Consider the following 21,983-nt stretch of genomic DNA (forward strand, 5'->3'; position numbering starts at 1 on the left):
CTTGTTTACCTTAATTTTAAATAAAACAGAAAAAGGCAGGTGGATCTGAAGTGAGACAAATATCAGTTCAAAGACCATAATGATCCTTCAAGCACTATATGGCTTTGGACAATTTATAACTCCCCTAAGTCTCAGTTTCCTCATCTGTAAAATGGGGATAATAACACCTATTTCACGGCATTGTAATAAGGGTTAACAAGGCAACATAAGTAACAGCCCAGCACTCACCACGGAATGAATCAATGCTGGTTCCCACCCTTTTCCCTTCTCCCTAGAAGTGGGACCTGGGAGTCAGGTGTGCTATTTGACCATTTATACATACAAAACAGCAGCAAATCACAGTGGTTCCAAGCACAGACGCTGAAACCAGACTGCCTGGGTTCAAATCCTGGCTCTGTCATTTATGTATGTAAGTGTTTATATGTATCAATATGAAGATGTATACATATATTTTATATATATATATACATATGTGTATACACACATATATATGTACATGTATATATGACTAGAGCTGAAATAACCCATCTGTTGAGCAGATGGGGAAACCAAGTTCCAGAGAGGAGGAAAGTCTTGGCCAAGGCCAGATATTGAGCCCAGAGCCTGGGTGGATCTGCAGACTCCCAATCCCAAGCTCTGCCCACAGTAAACCCTGACTCCCACCCTTTATGCAACGACCTGGTTACAACTCTCTCCCATAAATTTCCTCTGATCCCAAATCAATGTCCATATGTACTGCTCGTTTCCAGGCACCTGGGCCAACAGTCCCCAAGCCCCTGACCCACACCAACAGGCTCCAAGACACGGTGCTGAATTTGGTGGTGCCACAAGCTGTCAGGGCAGGGTCAGTGTGCGGGCCACCTCCCCCTTACCACGGCAAAGGCCAGCCGCATAGGCCTCGAGTTGTAGATGATATATCTTCTCACTTGGGGCTCCAAGAGGGCACTCTCAGCCAAGCTCCTGTACTGGTCGGCCGGGACCTGCTTGGAACCCAGGGAAAGAGATCAGTCAGCCGCAGGACAGCCAGTTTCCAGTGCATGTGACTATCATGTGGAAGGGGGATTAGGCACATTCTGGGCTGTCCCAAAGGCAGAATGAGAAGCTTGGAGCACTGGGTGGAAGTCACACGGTGCAGCTCTCAGCTCAGGGAAGAACAGGCATCATGACATCTGGAGAAGGATCCACACAGCCTCAGACTCAGTACCTTGTAGCAGACACAGGGCAGCCTGATGGTTAAGGCATAGGCCCTGGAGTCAGACAGCCCTGGGCCCAAACTCTGGCCCTGCCACTCATGTGCTGTGTGACCTGGAGCAAGTAACCCCACTCCTCTGAGCCTGTTTTTTCCTCTGTAAAATAAGGATAATAAAAGTACCCACTTTGTAGAACTAAGGTACATATTAAATAATACATGTACAGTGCTGAGCAAAGGGCCAGTCCCTCAGTGAACACTCAATATAGAGTTGCCATTATCAATACTGCAATATCAATATATATTAATGCTGTCCAAAAGACTGAACACTCACATCTTCCTGCCCAAACAAAAGCGTCTATAGACTATAAAGGCCCCGTGAGAGTAGAACTAAGAAAACAGAACTTAACCATTAAAATGATATTTAGGCCAGGTGCAGTGTCTCACACCTGTAATCCCAGCACTTTGGGAGACCAAGGCAGGTGGACTGCTTGAGCCTAGGAGTTCAAGACCAGCCTGGGCAACATAGCAAGACCCTGTCTCTTTTTATAAAAATAAAAAAGAATGCCAGGCACGGTGGCTCACACCTGTAATCCCAGCACTTTGGGAGGTCAAGGTGGGCGGATCACGAGATCAGGAGTTCGAGACCAGCCTGGCCAATATGGTGAAACTCTGTTCCTGCTAAAAATACAAAAATTAGCTGGGCATGGTGGCACGTGCCTGTAATCCCAGCTACTCGGGAGACTGAGGCAGGAGAATTGCTTGAAGCCGGGAGGCGGAGGTTGCAGTGAGCTGAGATCACACCACTGTACTCCAGCCTGGGCCACAGAGCAAGACTCTGTCTCAAAAAATAAATTAATTAATTTAATTGAATTGAAAAAAATTATATTTAGGAACACAGTAGAACAATACATAAACTGTTCACCCATAAGAAAACCCAATCTGCCAGGCGTGGTGGCTCATACCTATAATCCCAGCACTTTGGGAGGCCGAGGCGGGTGGATCACTTGAAGTCAGGAGTTCGAGACCAGCCTGGCCAACATGGTGAAACCCCGTCTCTACTAAAAAATATAAAAATTAGCCAGCCGTGGTGCATGCTTGTAGTTCCAGCTACTTGGGAGGCTGAGGCATGAGAATCACTTGAACCCAGGAAGCAGAGGTTGCAGTGAGCCCAGATTGCGCCACTGCACTCCAGCCTGGGCAACAGAGCAACACTCTATCTTGAAAAAAAAAAAAAAAGAAGAAGAAGTAAATTCTAAAATCTTCAGGCTAAAATTAGCAGTATATCTTCCCTATTCATAATTAATCCTTAATCCTCCTTGGCCTTGACTAGCACAGGAAAGGCCTGATCATGTTGGGGGCTTTGGGAAGAGAGTAAAACCCATACATATAGGTACTTCATAACAATAATAGCTACAATGTATTGAGCATTTACTATATACTAGAGACAATGCCAGGGTTCCTCAAGCATTATTGCATTTAATCTTAACAAAAACCCCTTGTAATAGGGATCAATATTATCCACATTTACCGATGATAAAACTGAGGCTCAGAAAGGTTAAATCACCTTCCTAAAGTCACATAGGTAGTGAGCATCGGAGCTAGATCTGCATCCAGTTCCACAGGTCTGTGAAGCCTGGCCTCAAATCACTATGCTTGAAGGTACTGCATCATTATCTAATGAATTCATATGCACTTTCCCTTGTATATGCAGTTCCCTCTCCTAAAATGCCCTTCCTCCTCTCCACCCAGCATATTCCTATTTATTCAAGATCCCAGATCAAGCATCTGCTCCTCTGCAAAGCTTTCACAACCACTGCCCTCTTCCCCCAGGCAAGTTTCTCATTTTCTCCTGTGAATGTCTTCACTGCCTGTGCATTCCTCTTCTGTGGCATTTATATGATACTGTCCCAATTTCTCCCACACACGTCCATCTTCCCCACTGGGATCTGTGGACATAGGTACTGTGTCCTGTCCACCCCCATTATGTTTAGCCAGTTAAGTGCCTGGCACAGAGTGGGCACCCAAAAAAATACACATTTGTTAAGTGAGTTAACCGGGAAGAGAGGAAAGAGAGGGCACTTCTAATATACCTTCCTTATATACCCTACGACAGCTGGTACAGACTGTTTCATAAAGATTTTGTGAAAAACTGGATGAAAAGATAGAGGGATGAATGGATGAAAGAGAAAATGGTAGGGATTCAAGGAAATCAGCACTCACCTGGATGCCCCAAGTTTGCAGTTGCTCTTCTGCGGCTCCCAGGTCGAAGGAGATGGGTGCACAGGTATTGTCAATCCGGAGAACAGTGAGGACCTGGCCATTGTGGAGCTCTGGAAGCAGACCAGAAGCTTCATCTGGCTGAGTGATAACCATACCAGGCTCGTGGGGTGAGCCCAAAGCCTGGCGGCATCACACCTCTGGCCATGAGAACCTCCTCGCAACAAGGAGGGACACGGTGGCCATCCTCAAATCCTCTTGAGAGAAGGACTAGATTTGACTGGGAAGCCCCCAGGAGGCAGAATTAAGGCCAGAGGGAGGAGGCTCCTAGGACCACAATGTGAGACCGTATAAGGAAGAACTTTCCAAGAGCAAAAGCTGTCCCCATAAAAAATAGGCATTTTTTGTCCCCACAAAAAAATGTTCCCCAACACAAGGAATATTTAAACAGAGACTGAAAAACTACATTGAGGGGGGTGATGCAGTGGACCTTTATTTAAGCATTGCAAAGAATGCTCAGCTGAATAAGTTAAATTCCCAGTAGGCTCAGAGAGTCTAAGTAAGAAATAACTGGTCACAGTAGGCAGAACAATGGCCCCAAAGATGTCCACACCCTAATCCCCAGAGCCTGCAAATATACTGCCTTCCATGGCAAAGGGTGGAAGTAAGGGGGCTCATTACCTGGCCTTTAATAGGGAGACTATCCTGAATCATCCGGGTGGGCCCCATGAAATCACAAGGAACCTTAAACATGGAAAAGCGGGACAGAAGTAGAGTCAGAGGGAGATTTGACTATGGATGAAAGGCAAGGAGGGATGTGGCATCGATCGCTTTGACCATGGAGGGAGAGGGCCATGAGCCAGGGAACGTGGGTGGCCCCAAGGGGCTGGACAAGGAAAGGAAATGGATTCTCCCCAGAGCCTCCAGAAAGAAAAACAGTCCTGCCACCAAGGGGATTTCGGCTCAGTGAGATCAGTGTCAGACTTCTAACTTACAGAACTATGAAATAACAAATCCAGCTGGGTGCAATGGCTCACGCCTATAATCCCAGCACTTTAGGAGGCCGAGGCAGATGGATCACCTGAGGTCAGGAGTTCGAGACCAGCCTGGCCAACATGGTGAAACCCTGTCTCTACTAAAAACAAAAATTAGCCGGGCATGGTGGCATGTGCCTGTAATCCCAGCTACTGGGGAGGCTGAGGCAGAATTGCTTGAACCTGGGAGGTGGAGGTTGCAGTGAACCGAGATCACGCCATTACACTCCAGCCTGGGCAACAAGAATGAAACTCCATCTCAAAAAAAAAAAATAAATAAATAACAAATCTGTGGTTGGTTTGGCTTGTTGTTGTTGTTGTTGTTGTTGTTTGGAGACAGAGTCTCTCTCTGTCACTCAGGCTGGAGTGCAGTGGCACGATCTCAGCTTACTACAATCTCCACCTCCCAGGTTCAAGTGATTCTTGTGCCTCAGCCTTTCAAGTAGCTGGGATTACAGGCATGCACCACCATGCCTGGCTAATTTTTGTATTTCAGTAGAGACACAGTTTCGCCATGTTGGCCAGGCTGGTCTCAAACTCCCAGCTTCATGTTATCTGCCCGCCTCGGCCTCCCAAAGTACTGGGATTACAGGCATGAGCCACTGCACCTGGCCCAAATCTGTGGTTTTAAGTCAGTATGTTAGTGGTAACTTGTTATAGCAGCAATAGAAAACTAATACACTGATTTACTGTAATCCCTCCTACGTATGGCTGCAACACACTCCGCATTTCAAAAGCATAAAATATGTGTTTATTCCCTCAAAAAACACGCATCAACCCAGGCTGCTCACAACTGCTACCAAAGCCCCCGCCCTCCAAGGGTAGGATGAAGCCAGACCATGAGACCAGCTGGAGAGAAAAGTCTGGACTGAAATCCCCTCAAGACCAGGGAGGAATGGCAGCAGCACAAAGCCAAACCTACCTGCCTGCAGTTCCAAGTAGAGAAACTGGACAAAAGGATCGAGATCTCCTTGCACCACAGTACAAGGCCCTGTGAGCCACTGGTCAGCAGCCAGGAGGTCTGGGGGGTGGGAGAGATTCCAGCCCTGGGATTCTAGGATCCCAGGTTTCAGCCATGCACTGCTGAGGACTGGATATTTTGGCATATTCTCTATGGCAGCTGCTTAGACAATGAGGCAGGACAGAAGAGATTAAAGCATAAGTGTGTTGTCTGCTGATCCAAAACTCCTGTCACCCCAGTCTAGCTCTGAACAGTACTTGAGTCTTCAAAGCCAAATGACTCACTCCACTTTCCAGGAAATTCCTGGCCTATCCAAACCCTCTCTCTCCCCGCTCCCCCAATGTATCACCAAGCCCTGCCAACTAGGCAAACAAAACATCTGTCCACTCTGTGCCCTCCTGGCATCCTCACCTCTCCCTTGGCCCTGGGCAGTAGCCTCCTAAGTGGCTTCTGCTGCAAACCTACCTTTACTTCTACAATGCATCTTCCACACAGTGGCCAGGGTGCAGATCAGATGATACCAATGCCTTGAGAAAACTTTCAATCGCTTCCTGGTGCTTTGCAAAAGCCAACCTTGTTACCACATTCTTCCAGCCCTTAGGAAAACTAGCCTCCTGCCAGACTCAGCTTGAGCCCCTCAGCCTCGTTCTATGTCTCACCACACCCGCCTCCTTCAGTCCCTGAACACGGTGTTCTCCCCCACCCCAGGGCCTTTGCATATACTGTTCCTCTCTCTAGGACACATCTACCTAGCTTCACCCAGTTACAGCCCATGCATCATTTATATCCCAGCTCATGATTCACTTTCCCCAGAGAGGCCTCCTTGACACTCTAAACTCCTAACTGATCAAATCCTCTGCTAAACCTACCATAACTGACGCTCTTCTCCTTAATACTCGCCCAAGCTAAATACCTATGTATGCAATTATTTGATTACATATGCATGAAATTACTTGAATAAAATCTATCTTTTCCACCAGACTATACACTCTCACACTGGTTTGTTCATCACTGAATCCCCTGATCTGATACAAACAGGAGGCACATTAAATACATGTTTGGTGTATAAACAAATTAATAAGATAGGAAAAGGTTCCTTTTTTTTTTTTTTTTTTGAGACGGCATCTCACTCTGTCACCCAGGCTGGAGTGCAGTGACACTAACATGGCTCACTGCAACCTCCACCTCCCAAGGCTCAAGCAATCCTCCCACGTCAGCCTCCCAAGTAACTGGGATCATAGGCATGCACCACCACACTCAGCTAATTTTTTTTTTAATTTTTTATTTTGTAGAGATGAGGTCACTATGTTGCCCAGCCTGGTCTCAAATTCCTGGGCTCAAGGAATGCTTCCATGTCAGCCTCCCAAAGTGCTGGGATTACAGGCCTGAGCCACTGCACCCAGAGAGGAAAAGGTTCTTTTTTCATACCCTGGGATATCATCTCTGATCTCAAGGGTTCCACAGAATTCTAAATTCTACCTCCTGCCAAAAAGAAATTTATTTTGCTTTTTTTCTCTCTCTCCTGTTTTTTTTTGGAAGTGGTGGGGGACAAGGTGGTGAGTGGTGAAAACACAAGCTAGATAGCTTTGGAGTTCAAATTGGAGCTCGGCCTCTCACTAACATGGTAAAGTTGAGGAGGCAACTTAAACACTAGAGGACGCACACATCCACTGCAAAGGACTTTACAAATAATTAACGTGATAAAAATAAAGTGCTCAGCACAAGATGGGTACAAAATAACTGGCTGCTATTTTCATAATTTAAAAGCAAGCTTGTCACAACTCAAAAGTTACAATCAAGCAACATTGATTTATTTGTGTTTTTACCCTCCCACACCTTGTTCCATATTTTATTTCATAAAAATAAAATATGAAAAGATAAAACTGGCCAGGCATGGTGGCTCACGCCTGTAGTCCCAGCACTTTGGGAGGCTAAGGCAAGTGGATTACTTGAGCCCAGGAGGTTGAGATCAACCTGGGCAACATGGTGAAAAACACCGTCTCTACAAAAAAATACAAAAAATTAGCCAGACGTGGTGGCACGTGCCTGTCGTCCCAGCTACTCGGGAGACTAGGGTAGGAGGATCACCTGAGCCTGGGAGGTCAAGGCTGCAGTGAGCCAAAATCACGCCACTGTATTCCAGCTTGGGCAACAGAGTGAGATCCTGTCTCAAAAAAAATAAGTAAATAAAACTATAAAAATAATTTTTTTTTTTGAGATGGAGTTTCACTCTTGTCACCAAGGCTGGAGTGCAATGGTGCGATCTCAGCTCACTGCAACCTCCGCCTCCCAGGTTCAAGCAATTCTCCTGCCTCAGCCTCCCGGGTAGCTGGGATTACAGGTGTGCGCCACCACACCCAGCTAATTTTTTGTATTTTTCATAGAGATGGGGTTTCACCATGTTGGCCGGGATGGTCTCAAACTCCTGACCTCAGGTGATCCGATCCACCCACCTAGGCCTCCCAAAGTGCTGGGATTACAGGCATGAGCCACCATGCCCAGCCTAAAAATAAATTTTAAAATAAGCAAATGAGGAAAACCAGAAAAAACAAACAAAAAAAAGGCAGACAATAAGAACAGGTTCCGGATATGGAGCCATTTACTAAGCACCAGGCACTATGCTTGGGCTTCATTCATGATTTCATTTCATCCTCCAAGAGCCCCCGAAGCTTGGTACCATCAGCATGGAAAAGAAAACTGAGCCTTTGAAAAGTGAAGAAACTCCCTTGTAAACAGGGAAAATGAAAGTGAGAACAAGAAGCGAGAAGGGAAGGTAGTGCAAAAATGCAGGCAGTCAAGCAGATCCGGTCTCAGACCAGCTCTCCAGTCCACAGCAAGAATGAAAACTCCACGTTGATTTGGACTCCACGCATGGAGACTCAGAACCATTCCCAGGTCTAGGTCGTTGTACACTGAATTACGTGTTTGCCCAAGCAATGCAAAGATCTTTCAGGATGTCTTTGTTTGCCTTTCGAACCAAGAGTTCCTGGATTCTTGGCAATACCAGCTCTCATCTGTTCCTTAAAGTGAGAACAGCAAGTCCTCCGCTTAAAAATACTTGTTTTTACACCTAGGCTAAGTAAAGCTACCAAAGAAAAATGTGTGTGTCTGTGTGTGTGTGTGTGCACGCGTGCACGCACACGCAGAGGGGGAAGCAGTTTCCTACAAAGGAACAAGAACTGACGTGCCAAAAATCAGTGAAGCAATGTCTTCAAAGTTCTGATAGAAAAATTATTTCATTCCATCTTGTTCTACTTTTGTGTGTGTGTACACACTGCTTTCCTTACATATATACACACACATTGCTTTCCTAACAACACTAGTAACAAAAGAAGCCTTTGTTTTTAAGCAGTCAAATTTCAAAGCCTCTAAAAAACCCTCCACATTCCCGTGGACCCCCACAATTCTGGATGCTGTTTCCCCTTGCCCATATCCAGCTACTCATTAATTCTTTCATTCAACAAAATATTGATTGAGCATCTACTATGGGCCAAGGTCTGTGCTAGGTACTGTAGATACAGGGATGAAAAAGACAGGAGCCCCTTCCTTCAGGGAGCTTATGCTCTAGTGAAGAAGCCAGACTTCAACACTTTATACATAATTATTTACAGACTATGATAAATGCTAGAGGGAGAAACAGGAATATATCAGAGGGTCCTGACTTAGGCTGAGCCATCAGGAAGATTCTTCAAGGAAGGGATATTGAACTAAGTTCTGAAGAATGAATGGAAATTCTTTTTCTTGCTTTTTTTTTGAGATGGAGTCTCACTCTGCCACCCAAACTGGAGTCCAGTGGTGTGATCTCGGCTCACCGCAACCTCTGCCTCTCCAGTTCAAGTGATTATCCTGCCTCAGCCTCCCTAGTAGCTGGCATTACAGGCGCCCGCCACCACATCCAGCTGATTTTTAGTAGAGAAAGGGTTTTACCATGTTGGCCAGGTAAACATGTACTCAAGTACTGTTTGAACTCCTGACCTCAAGTGATCTGCCCGCCCTGGCCTCCCAAAGTGCTGGGATTACAGGTGTGAGCCACCATGTCTGATGGATGAATAGAAATTCATCAGGAGAAAGGAGGCAAGGGAAAAGCACAACAGGCAGAAGGGAACGCAGGTGCAAAGGTCCTGAGGCAAAACAGCACAGCAAAGAATATGAAGGCAGGCCTTCACACTAAGCCCCATGGAAAACACTGAGCAGAAACTGACATGGTTGGACTAAATGTGTATTTTAAAAAGATATCTGGGGCCAGGTGTGGTGGCTCACGCCTGTAATCCCAGCACTTAGGCAGCCCGAGGTGGGCGGATCACCTGAGGTCAGAAATTCGAGACCAGCCTGGTCAAGATGGTGAAACCCCATCTCTGCTAAAAATACGAAAATTAGCTGGGCGTGGTGGTGGGTACCTGTAATCCCAGCTACTCGGGAAGCCGAGGCAGGAGAACTGCTTGAACTTGGGAGGTGAAGACTGCAGTGAACAGAGATCATGCCACTGCATTCCAACCTGGGCAACAGAGTGGGACTCCATCTCAAAAAATTAAAAATTAAAAATTAAAAAACCTCTGGGCCCCATTCCTGTAACCCCAGCATTTTGGGAAGGCAAAGCCAGAGGACTGCTTGAGGCCAGGAGTCTGAGACCAGCCTGGGCAACAAAGTAAGGCCCCAACTCTACAAAAAACATTTTTAATTAGCAGGATGTAGCGGTGGATGCCTGTAATCCCAGCTGTTCAGGGGGCTGAGGTGGGAGGATTGCTTGAGCCCAGGAGTTCCAGGCTCCAGTGAGCTACAATCACGCCACTGCACTCCAGCCAGGATAACAGAGCAAGACCCTGTCTCTAAATAAGTAAAAACAAATTAGAAATATAAATAAATAATAAAGAGCTCTCTGGCTGCCATGTAAAGAATAGATGGAAAAGAGAAGATCAACAAGCAAGCTACAGCAGGGGCTCAGCAGAGAGTGATGGTGGCTTGGTCTAAGGCCAAGAGACAGAACTGGTAAAAATGACAGAATGTGGCCTCCAAGACACCTCCCCCTGACCTTATCTAAAGGAACTTCTGTGCCCTGTGAGTCCAGTTCAGCATGAGGTAGAAAGGGGGTGGAAAATGAAAGGTCATGATCTTACCTTGCCCCCAGCCGGGAGGGCTCCCTCCAGGCAGGGCACTCCAGCCAGGGGAGGAGGGGGGCAATGGGCCAGCGGCCCCCGGGTCCACCTGTGGTTCACAGGCCATGGCAGGGCGCCAGCTGTTTCTACTTCCCCTTCTCAGAGCTGTGGTTCATTCTGGAGCAGCCAGCTCAGCATCATATGCCTTCAGAAAACAGCACAAAAAAGAACTTCAGGCCTGAGCCTGGGCAAGCCGGGGTTCCTAGGGGCTGTCTCCAGGGCCAAAGTCACCAAAGGCCAGGGAGAGTTACCCGGAGTCTTTTTGCCGACTTTGGCCTTTTTGAACATGCTGAGAAAAATTCCCAGGAGGAGAAGGAGGAGGAAGAGAAACTAAAACCTTCCAAGGCCCAAACTGAGAACTTCCCTTCTGGTCTTGGGTCTTCTCCAGCTCAGGCACAGCCAGGGGCCCACAGGGAACTCAAGAGCTGACCAGGCCCCACTGCCAGGCAGTTGGGATTTCTGTTCCCTTACGGAGGATGCCCCAGGCAACCAGGCACAGGACAGGTATATTCATTACAGGGAGTCTTGTTTACACACAGGATTTCAAGTAGCTTCCTGTAAGACACTGCAAAATACACATTAAAAAAAAAAAATCAGCCAGGCACGGTGGCTCACGCCTGTAATCCCAGCACTTTGGGAGGCTGAGGTGGGTGGATCACCTGAGGTCAGGAGTTTGAGACCAGCCTGGCCAACATGGTGAAACCCCATCTCTACCAAAAACACAAAAATCAGCCGGGTGTGGTGGTGTACACTTGTAATCCCAGCACTTTGGGAGGCTGAGGTGGGTGGATCACCTGAGGTCAGGAGTTTGAGACCAGCCTGGCCAACATGGTGAAACCCCATCTCTACCAAAAACACAAAAATCAGCCGGGTGTGGTGGTGTACACTTGTAATCCCAGCTACTCAGGAGGCTGAGGCAGCAGAACAGCTTGAACCCGGAAGGCAGAGGTTGCAGTGAGCTGAAATCGTGCCACTGCACTCCAGCCTGAGAGAGCAAGACACTGTCTCAAAAAAAAGAAAAAAGTAGCAGCCACAGAGAACAAAAATACCCAGATATTCAAGCAATCAGGCTCCCTAGCAGAGACAGTGGTGGTTTGTTTTCAAGAACATGGTCTCCAAAGTCAGACTAACCAGTTTAAATGCCAGTTCTAGGCTGGTCTGAAAGTAGTGCATTATCTCAATTGCGTGTTCACAGTCAGTTACAGACCAAACTCCTTGTTCTACTCTTTTCTCCCCTTCTCACTACTGCACTTGACTAGTCTCAAAAAAGAAATTTTTTTAAGCCAGCTCTACCACCCCTTAGTTATGTCAACTTGGGCAAGTGGTTTAATCTCAGACAGCTTCAGCTCTCCAAATCTGGGTACCCTCCCCACAGGGTTGCTGCAAAGGATCAATGGATGACACATATAAAGGACATACAACAGCATCTGAACAAAGGACACACTCCAAAGCCCCCACAGCCAGGTCATTGAGAGGCATAGCAGGAATCACTCAGTCACGTTCATCAGCAAAAGCAGTGACACCACCCAGCACGGTGGCTCATGCCTGTAATCCCAGCACTTTGGGAGGCTGAGGCAGGTGGATCACCTGAGGTCAGGAGTTTGAGACCAGCCTGGCAAACATGGTGAAACCCCGTCTCTACTGAAATTACAAAAATTAGCCGGGCATGGTGGCAGGCGCCTGTAATCCCAGCTACTCAGGAGGCTGAGGCAGGAGAATCACTTGAACCCGGGAGGCAGAGATTGCAGTGAGCTGAGATCACGCCACTGCCCTCCAGCCTGGGCGACAGAGAGAGACTCCATCTTTAAAAAAAAAAAAAAAAAAAAAAAGGCAGTGACACCTGTCATGGGTGTTTCTTTAATGAGAAACTGAGTTTCCAGTGCCACTCCCTCCAGCAGCAACCTGCACATTTACCTCTGTTATGTGTCCTCCAGCAGGCCTGAAAATCACCCCTCACCAAGGAAAATCAGGCCTAAGTCCCCTGGGATGACACAGCAGCCCTGCTAACTAACCATCTTGGTGAAAGGTCTACTAGAATCGTCTTTTGCTGCCATGGTTCTAGATGTTTGTGAAGATATGAAGTGGCCAGTCAGCACACATCTTCATGATTCCAAGCTGGCCCAAGGGCTGATGGCCACTGATCAGGCCCCCTAGAGGGGGAACAGGGCTCTCATGCCCTCACCATTTTTCACTTCTCTCAATACTTTAAACAGCAGCAGCTACAGAATGGGCCCAATGCGAAATGAAAATGTGGGGCCTCTTCTACAAAAATAATGAAGAATTTCAAGATGGCGACAGCACAGCATTAAACCAAATGGGAGGGGCTTCCTAAGTGGGGGACCCTATGTGACTGCACAGGTTGCATGCACCTGAAGCTGGCCCCGATTTTCAGCTCTGGATGATCACTTAGGAGCCCCCTCTCCCAACCAAGACTACGTAAAAGACAAGCCTTTAACAATTATCATGTATCTGCCCTGCACTGGGCTCTAAGGCTACAAAGCAGCAAACTATGAAAACATTGAAGACTTTAGAGCCAGAAAACCTGGACTTAAATTCCCACTCTGCCACATACATGCTCTTTGACATTAGCTGTCAAGGTACTTAACAACCCGAACCTTGCTGTTCTCATCTGTAAAATGGGGATAGAGAGGTCTACCTCCTATAGCTGCTGTGGGGATGTAACAGAAGGAAATGCAAGCATAATATCCAGTACTCTGCTCACCAGACAGGCCCCTTTCCTCAACATGATTTTCCTATTTTACAGGAGAAAAAACCGCAGGTCAAAGATGTAAAGTGACTTGCCCAAGGTTGGGAAGCTATGCTACCAGCCATGGACCCAGGAGGTAAACCCAAGCCATCTGGCTCCAGGGTCCAAGCCCATAATTTCCATGCCCTTGCCCCTCTGCACTCTAGTGTGACTGTCTCTGAGAATGTTCATGAAATCACCCTTACAAAACAAAACAAAACAAAAAAGAGTGAGTCAAGGGAGACTGCATTTCCCAGGCAAGATCAAGCAACAAATGCAAGTCAGCCCTGAGATGCTACACTGGGGATGGCAGGGGCCTTCTCCTCCTCACCTGGCCCACAGCAGGAGACTCTCCTAAATATGCTAAGTGTTTCTCACTCTCATCACGCCTTACTTTCTTCCTGTACCAACAAAAATAGCCACAAGGATCTCTGCCCTGCACTTGATAATCACTGAAGCCCTTCCCTCCTTCATTTGATCATCTCTTAGGCCCCTGAGGCAGATATAATTCTGAGATCCATGTTCCAGACAAGAAACAAAGGGACATCGTAGCTAGGGGCCTACAGCCCAGAGAAGCTGTACTAGAGTCTCAAAAAGGCCTGGGGGACCGAGCAGCCACGAGGGACCATGCCCAGGCTGGAGTGGCACAGGTAGCCTTCCAGACTGCGTGGAAGGTTCCATTTGTTGCAAAATCCCACCATGAGGCATTGTCTTTCAGAAGAAACCACAGCACTCTACTTGGCCCCATCAGCCTCTCACAAAGTACTAATCAGCAGGCTTTATTCCATTCACCTGGAGGCTGTTTCCTGTAATAGCTAAGTAACCGGCCCTGTCCTGCCGCTTCCCACCTGTGTAACCTTGAGTAAGTTACTTCTCTCTGCCTCAGTTTCCTTACATGTAAGTGGGGATAACGACAGTAACTTCAGGTGGTTGTGAGGTTTAAAGAGTTCACACATGTAAATCACTCAAAATAGCACTGGGCAAATAGGAATCATTGAAGAAATATAGCTGCCATCATTTTTACTCCACAGACATTTCCTAAGCACCTTCTCAGGCCAGGCCCTGTGCTATCTTGAGCACGAAACTGGAAATAAAATCTGAAGTTCCTACTCAGTCCTCCCTGCTAGGGATTACCATCTGGTAGGAAAGACAAACTCAGGGAAAGACACTTACAAAACAAACAATTGCAACAAGGCAGTGAGAGGGAGCACCTTGGTTGGGGTGGGGGAAGGGTTCTCCGGAAGGCTTCCTGGAGGAAGGAGGCTCCTGGGCTTGGCAAAGGTGGAGGTGAGAGCCAAGAGAGGCCAGTGCCAAGCAGAAAGGGATACGGACCAGAGGCCAGGACATGCCCATCAGGGCAGCCTGTGTGGTCACCTTGCAGCCCCTCATTCAACCAGGAAGCTGCAGAGGGCAGGAGGGGTGCTGGCAAGACCTCAAGGGCAGATGCCTATCATATGTGCTGAACCCCATTTCCTCATCCAGCTCAGCCCTGCACCAGCCCTAGGATAACACAGAAGGTCAGACAGACAGCAGGGTGGAGGCAGAGCAGGGGGAGTGAGCACAGCCTTGAGGCCCCTGCAACTAAGCAGGAAAACTAGAGCTTCTCTGGGTCTCTTTTGCTGATTCTGCATTTTAACCAGAACTTCCAGATATCCATCTTGCACAAGGTCAACTCCCCTCTTTTTCAGCCCGTAGAGAGCATCTGCAAAGGAACATACTCTTGAGTCCTATTGCGCAAAGGCCCCCAGCTCTGCAGACACCGAGTGCCCAGCCTCCCCGGGAACTATGTGCAGCACTGAGATTCGTCAGTTTCCTAAGTCAGGTTTTGTTTTGTTTGTGAAAAACCCAACACGAGACCCTAAGAGGGCCTGTTACAGAAGTTTCGGGGCGGAAAAACCTTGAGACACAATGAGTCCGAGCTCTCCATTTTACAGGTGAGGACGTTAAGACCCAGAAAAAAAAGTGTACCATCCAAGGTCAAGGAGCCGGTCCTGGACTGGGCCAGAATTGAAACCCAGGCTCCTTCACGCCAGCTGGAGCTGTCTCGCCATACACGGCCTTGGCCTTGGGCAGCTGTCTCGTCCCAGTCTCAGTCTCCGCCCTCTGGAACTGTCCAGGTCGGCTGAGGATGGGGGATCTCCTTCTCCCCAGAAATCAGTCTGGCCCTCCCCAACCGCGGGCCCCCAGGAGGCTTGTCAGAGCCGCTCCCACGGCCGGCACGCGGGGGAGGGGCCCCAGGGCGCACGAAGGACCCCCCCCCCGCAGGCTGCCCGCCGCGCCGACCCCGGGCCGTCGGGCCCGAACGCAGGCCAAGGCGGAGGCGCCCAGGCTGCTTCCCGGCCCCGGAGCCCCACAGCACCAAGCCCGGATCGCAGGACACGGGCGCGCGCCCGGGCCCGCGCACACTCACCGCCCGCGCCGCCGCCGCCGCCGCCGCCGCCGCCACCCCGGGACGCGGAAGGTCGGGGGCGCCGAGCCCCTAGTGCCGCAGCCTCTGGGCACCGCAGCCCCGCGCCCCGCCCGCCTCCCGCGCCGCGCGGCGCCGCCTTCACGGGCCCGCCCCCCTCCCGGCCGACCCCGCTCGGTCGCCCAACCCCGAGGAGCCGCCGGCCGGACTCGCTTTGGGGCCAAGAGGGAACGCGCCTCCCGGGCCCGCGGCGGAGCGGAGCTGGAGGCCGCGTTTCATCAGCCGAGCGCCCCCCCGGGACGCCGGAAGTAGCCTCCGCGCGGAGCCGACCACGTGCACGGCATCTTGGGGCACGGGTTCCCGCCGTCTCCCCACTGTAAAGGAGCGGCTTACTCCAGAGGTCCAGCCCCCTCACACACAATCACGGAACCCGTGGATGAGGCAGTATTTGAGACCAGAAGTTTATTGGGGACTTGGGTTTGGTTTTTGTTTGGTTGGTTTTGTCGTTGTTTTCGCTGTGTTGCCCAGGCTGCTATCGGACTCCTGACCTCAAGCGATCCTCTCGCCTGGGCCTCCCAAAGTGTTGGGATTACAGGCGTGAGCCACCGCACCTGGCCGGGGACTTGTTTCTAATGGAAAATTGTGTATGTGCTGTATTATTAAGAGCATTGGTTTGGGGTCAGACTATCTAGGCTGTGATTCGGGTCTCTCCACTTCTTATTATCATCTTTGGTAAATTATTTAACCTCTTTGTGCCTTCGTTTTCTGTAAAAAGCAGATAATTATAGCTACTTCATGAGGTCGTGTGAAGATTTAATGAGATAGTGTGTGTGAAATGTTCACAGCTACCAGACACATACTCACTCGTGTTCCCGATTGCTATACTCACAAGGGCTCACTCCCATCGCCATCATTCGTAATTTCAAAGGGTCTACGGTTAAAAGTAAGTAACCTTTCCCCTGAGGAAAACACTAACCTTGTGCTTTCCTTGTATTTTTCCTTAGAGCACATATGTACCTGTGCGTGTGTGCGTTTACACAAAGGAAGGCCTTTTCTATTCTGTTGGGCACTCTGCTTTTTCATTCGACAAATTACCTTGGCGCTCATCGGCCAGAACGCGCCACACTGCCTCATTTCCTTTTAAGGGGCACATAAACGTCCCTATATTAATATTAGGTTTGCGCAAAAGTTATTGCGTTTTTTTGCCGTTAAAAACATTACAGGCTGGGCGCGGTGGCTCACGCCTGTAATCCCAGCACTTTGGGAGGCTGAGGCGGGAGGATTACCTGAGGTCGGGAGTTCGAGACCAGCCTGATCAACATGGGGAAACCCCGTCTCTACTAAAAATACAAAATTAGCCGGGCCTGGTGGCGCATGCCTGTAATCCCAGCTACTCGGGAGACTGAGGCAGGAGAATCGCTTGAACCCGGGAGGCGGAGGTTGCGGTGAGCCGAGATTGCGCCATTGCACTCCAGCCTGGGCAACGAGCAAAACTCCATCTCAAAAAAAAAAAAAAAAAATTGCAAAAACCGCGATTATTTTTGCACCAACCTAATAGAAAGGGTCTTTGTTTTCTTAACCCTTCTTTCTTGGTGGACATGAAGGTGATTTCCAGCCTTGCTGACAGGCCTTGCCCTGATACACATAGCAGCATTGTTGTGTACACGCAAACATGCCACAGCCTGCATTTCTTTCTTTCTCTTTCTCTTTCTTTCTCTCTTTCTTTCTTTTTCTTTCCTTCTTTCTTTATTTCTCTCTTTCTTTCTTTCTCTTTCCTTCTTTCTTTCTTTCTCTCTTTCTCTCTTTCCTTCCTTCCTTCTTTTTCTTTTTCTTTTTCTTTTTCTGAGACAGGGTCACTCTCTGTTGCCCAGGCTGGAGTGCAGTGGTGCAGTCACAGCTCACTGCAGCCTCGGCCTCTCCTCTCAGGCTCAAGGGATCCTCCCACCTCAGCCTCTCTGGTAGATGGGTCTAAAAGTGCATGCCACCACTCCTGGCTAATGTTTTTGGTTTTGTTTTTGTTTTGTAGATGCAGGGTCTTACTATGTTTCCCCAGCTAGTCTCAAACTCCTACACTCAAGTGATCCTCCCACTTCAGCCTCCCAAAGTGCTGGGATTACACGTGCAAGCCACCATGCCTGGCCCATTTCTATAAGTAGATGTGCTGAGTCAGAATGTACATGCTTTTTTGTTTTGTTTGTTTGTTTTTGAGATGGGTTCTCGCTCTGTCACCCAGGCTGGAGTGCAGTGGTGCGATCTTGGCTCACTGCAGCCTCCACCTCCCGGGTTCAAGCGATTCTCCCACCTCAGCCTCCCGAGTAGCTGAGATTACAGGGGTGTGCCACCACGCCTGGCTAATTTTTGCATTTTTAGTAGAGACGGGGTTTCACCATGTTGCCAAGGCTGGTCTCGAACTCCCGACCTCAGGTGATCCACCCGCCTTGGCCTCCCAAAGTACTGGGATTACAGGGGTAAGCCACCGCACCTGGCCTATGCATGCATTTTTTTATTTTAACAGATATTCCAAATTGTTGGGAAACTCTCAGACCCCAGAACTTAGCTGGCTGCATGCTCGGCTAGCCCTCAGAGACAGCATGATTGGAGGCAGGAGCAGGAATTGGCAACCTGAGCAGTAGATACCACCCAGACACCCTCATTCACCAGGTAAGTAAGGATCCAGGTAGTGGGCTACTAAAAATGAAGTTCATTCATTTATTTATCCACAAATGGACATTCAGTACCTGCTAAGGGACAGGCATTGTACTGAGCAAGAGTGAACAATACACACCAGGTCCCTATTTAGTGTGCCTGATTTCCAAACAAAACAAAAACAAAAAACAAATTAGACGCGTGGGAGCAAGAGCCTCAAGAGATATTGAAGCTTTACTCACTGATGATAGGATATTAAAAGGGATCCTGCAACAGGTGTGTGGCCTGATCACCATCTATCTAAACCCTACCTCTCCAACAAGGTCGCCCTCCTCCATGAAGCCAGATGTGGTCCCCCTGCCCTTTCTGCCAGGCTGCCTTTACTCTTCATTCTCACTGCTGGTCACTCCAGTGTGAACTTAGTGCTGACACATCAATCTCCTATACCAGGGAGGCACAGAAGACAGGGGCCTTTGGAGCTGGCCCACCAGGCTCTACCACTTACTGGCATGTGGCATTGGCAGGCAGCTCAGCTCACTCTCTGAGTTTCAATACCCTCATTTATGAAAGGCAGATAACTGCTAATCCGGGAGATTGCAAGAATTAATTGAAGTGATGAAGTGCTTAGAAGAAAATGCTCAGTAAAAGTGTGGTGCATTCTTGGACAACAAGGTATCATGTGTTTGCATCTCTGAAATGTCACCAGTGTTCAGTCCTGGCATAGCAAGGAGGAGTGGGTGCTCATGTAGAATGGAGAAAGGACAATAAAATCCAGTGAAAGTAGGGTGAAATCCAGTCAGGTGTGCTGGAAAGCAGACTTCAGTAGTGATCATCTTGAATCCACAAGGTCCTTGTGGTGGGCCCAAGCCTCTCCCCACCCACAGCCTACCCTGGACTAATCTTTACTCACTCTCTCCCAACACGTAAAAACCCTATGCTCCAAAAATACAGAGCATCTCTCAGTTCCTCCTATAACCCTCTCCCCGTTCTCTCACTTCTAGTTCTCAGTGGTTGCCATTCTCTCCCTTCTGGAAAGTTGTCTCCAAACCCCAGCCCCATCGTTCCACCTGACCAGCCAACTCATTCTCGGGTTTCAGCTGAAAGGGCCCTTCTTCTGGGAGCCCTGCCCTGTCCTGGGCCTAGGCCAGTTCCCCATTCTCATAGTTCATTCTCATAGTTACTCTTGTTTGTTTGTTTCTGGCTTTGTTTGTTTTTATTTTTTGAGACAGGGTCTCACTCTGTCACCCAGGCTGGAGTACAGCAGCACGATCTTGGCTCACTGCAGCCCCGACCTCCTAGGCTCAAGCGATCCTCCCACCTCAGCCTCCCAAGTATCTGGGACTACAGGCATGCACCACCGTTCCCGGCTAATTTTTTATTTTTAGTAGAGACAGGGTTTTACCATGTTGCCCAAGCTGGTCTCGAACTCTTGAGCTCAAGCAATACACCTGCCTCGGCCTCCCAAAGTGCTGGGATTACAGGTGTAAGCCACTGCGTCCAGCCCTACTCTTGCTTAACCTACACTTATCCCATACCCATCACATGGTATTGTCATTGTTCAGTGTCCCCTTTCCCAAAAAGAGAGTAAGCCTTTTGGGCATAGGGCTGTTTCTACCCATGTTCATAGCTATCCCCCTGCCCCTAACCCTGTCCTCAGTAATTGTTAAATGCATATGAAGTAGTGAATGAATAAATATGAATGAAATCATCAGGGCCTCAACTATAGATGAATCCAAATAACCACAAACCCCAGCCAAAGCCACCCTTACTCAGCAGTTGCTCCATCTGTCCTGTTGTGTCTGTAAGGGTTACAGACCCAGGGCTGAGGGCTAGCTGCCAACACTGTTTGATAACTTGGATGAAGTAAGAGAATGAACTTTTTTCCAGCCTGGCAGAACCTTAGTGTTGCAGCAGATGGTACTGGGAGAACCTCAGAACTGCTGGATGAGTAAGTGAAAAGGCAAAGATCAAAAGATCAAAACTTACATCTTGGTGTTTTTTGGTGTTTTTTTTTTTTTTTTTGGAGCTCATGTGCCAGTTATAGATTCACTAACTTCCTAAACTTTTCATGGAGACATACTACTTGGAACATTGCCATGGCCTGAACAAATTGAACCAAAGAATGCAGTATTAGTAATTCAGGCTGGGAACTCAGACAGACCTGGGTTTAAATCCAGACTTCACCACAAATTGGCTCTGTGACCCTGTAGCCTCAGTTTCCTAATCTGCAAAATAGAAATAGTAATACCTACCTCATAGAGATGGTAGGAAAATTAGATTATGTATATAGAGTACCTTGAATGCCATCTGGTATAAAGTTGATGTTAATAAATGTGAGCTATTTTAGAAATTATTTCCGAAAGTGTGTCCCACAGAATGTTCCGTTGCTAGTGGCTCCATTACATTGATTTCAGCTCCCGGAAGTCACATCCTCAAATGACGGACTCCACTATGGGAGAGGTAGACTAACTGTACGTGAGAGCTTGGGACTAAATACATAGCTGTGCTTGGCAGGAGGTGTGCTGGAAGTCAGACAGATCACATGCTGTTTGTCAGGAAACCAGGCCTAAGTCAGAAGAAAAAATCCTCTGAATTCCTATCAGGAAGGCCAGCAATCCCCCCGGGGCAGATAGGGGTCAGGGATCTGTTTCTACACTATGAACAGAAAGACAAGTGCCAGGGTCAGAAGAGTCAGAAGAGGGAGAACTCCCCTCTAGCGGCTGTGGAGAACAGGCAAGGGCAGTTGAAGGCAATTGGGCTTTTTTAACTAGGTAACTAGACTATCGGTCTTTTCATCTTTAAAAACCACCTAAGATAATTGTAGACAACCCAGTCATGCTCTCTGAACAACCAGCCTTGTTTCTCTCCTAAACTTATCATCAACAGTAGCATCTAGAATGCTGCCATCCTGCTTTGTAAGTTATTTTCTTTTCTTTTTTGTTTTTTTGATACAGGATCTCAACTTTGTTACCCAGGCAGGAGTGCAGTGGCACAATCTTGGCTCACTGCAACCTCTGCATCCCAGGTTCAAGCGATCCTCCTGCTTTAGCCCCCACAAGTAGCTGAGACTATAGGCAGCGCCACCACCATATCCAACTAATTTTTTTCTTTTGTATTTTTTGTAGAGACAGGGTTTCCCCCTGTTGCCCAGTCTGGCATCGATCACCTGAGCTCAAGCGATCCACCCATCTTGGCCTCCCAAAATGCTAGGATTATAGGTGTCAGCCACTGCACCCGGCCGTAAGTTATTTTCAAGTAGGAAAAAAAGGAGGCTGCCTGCTCCTTAACTCTTCAAGCCTACCCATCCCTATCAATCATCCCTTCAAACACAGTAAACTATGGCTTTAAATTCACAGCTGACCCAGGAGCCAGTGGCATCTGAAATTTTTTTAAAAGCCAGAGAAGATCTATGTTGGCCTGATGATCTTTCACCTTCTAGATCTCCCTGAACCACTGGCCAAATCTTTCAATAAAGAATGTGCTTAACCTGCCTCTTAAGACCTATGTATTTGCACAAGAAGGAAAAAACAAAAACAAAACAAAACAAAAAAACAGAAAAAAAAGCAAAACTAGAGCTGCCTGCCTGTGCTGAAGCTTTTTCAGTAATTTCAGAGCCACTGAAGTGAT

General features: G+C 48.2%; 1 protein-coding gene across 8 annotated transcripts in view; it reads right to left on the reverse strand.

Moving 5' to 3' along the window:
- The window catches only part of TMEM268 (transmembrane protein 268), a 34,517-nt gene extending 17,869 nt beyond the window's left edge, over positions 1-16,648 (reverse strand). For 5 of the 8 annotated variants that reach the window (XR_004664297.3, XM_034928923.3, XM_034928920.4 and 2 more), the window contains exons 1-4: positions 15,714-16,648; positions 10,519-10,702; positions 3,413-3,522; positions 873-983 (exon numbers count right to left, since the gene is read on the reverse strand). Coding sequence is in view for 7 of the 8 variants with exons in the window: in XM_034928923.3 (XP_034784814.1) it covers positions 873-983; positions 3,413-3,522; positions 10,519-10,624 (327 nt within the window). In the remaining variant the exon portion in view is untranslated. Of the gene's footprint in view, positions 1-872; positions 984-3,412; positions 3,523-10,518; positions 10,703-15,271; positions 15,540-15,713 lie in introns of those variants that run through there. The other 3 variants (XM_034928922.4, XM_063593925.1, XM_034928921.4) reach the window with 2 other exon arrangements.
- Between the last annotated feature and the right edge of the window lie 5,335 nt (positions 16,649-21,983).

The sequence above is a fragment of the Pan paniscus genome, chromosome 11, assembly GCF_029289425.2.
Source record: "Pan paniscus chromosome 11, NHGRI_mPanPan1-v2.0_pri, whole genome shotgun sequence".
Classification (NCBI taxonomy): domain Eukaryota; kingdom Metazoa; phylum Chordata; class Mammalia; order Primates; family Hominidae; genus Pan; species Pan paniscus.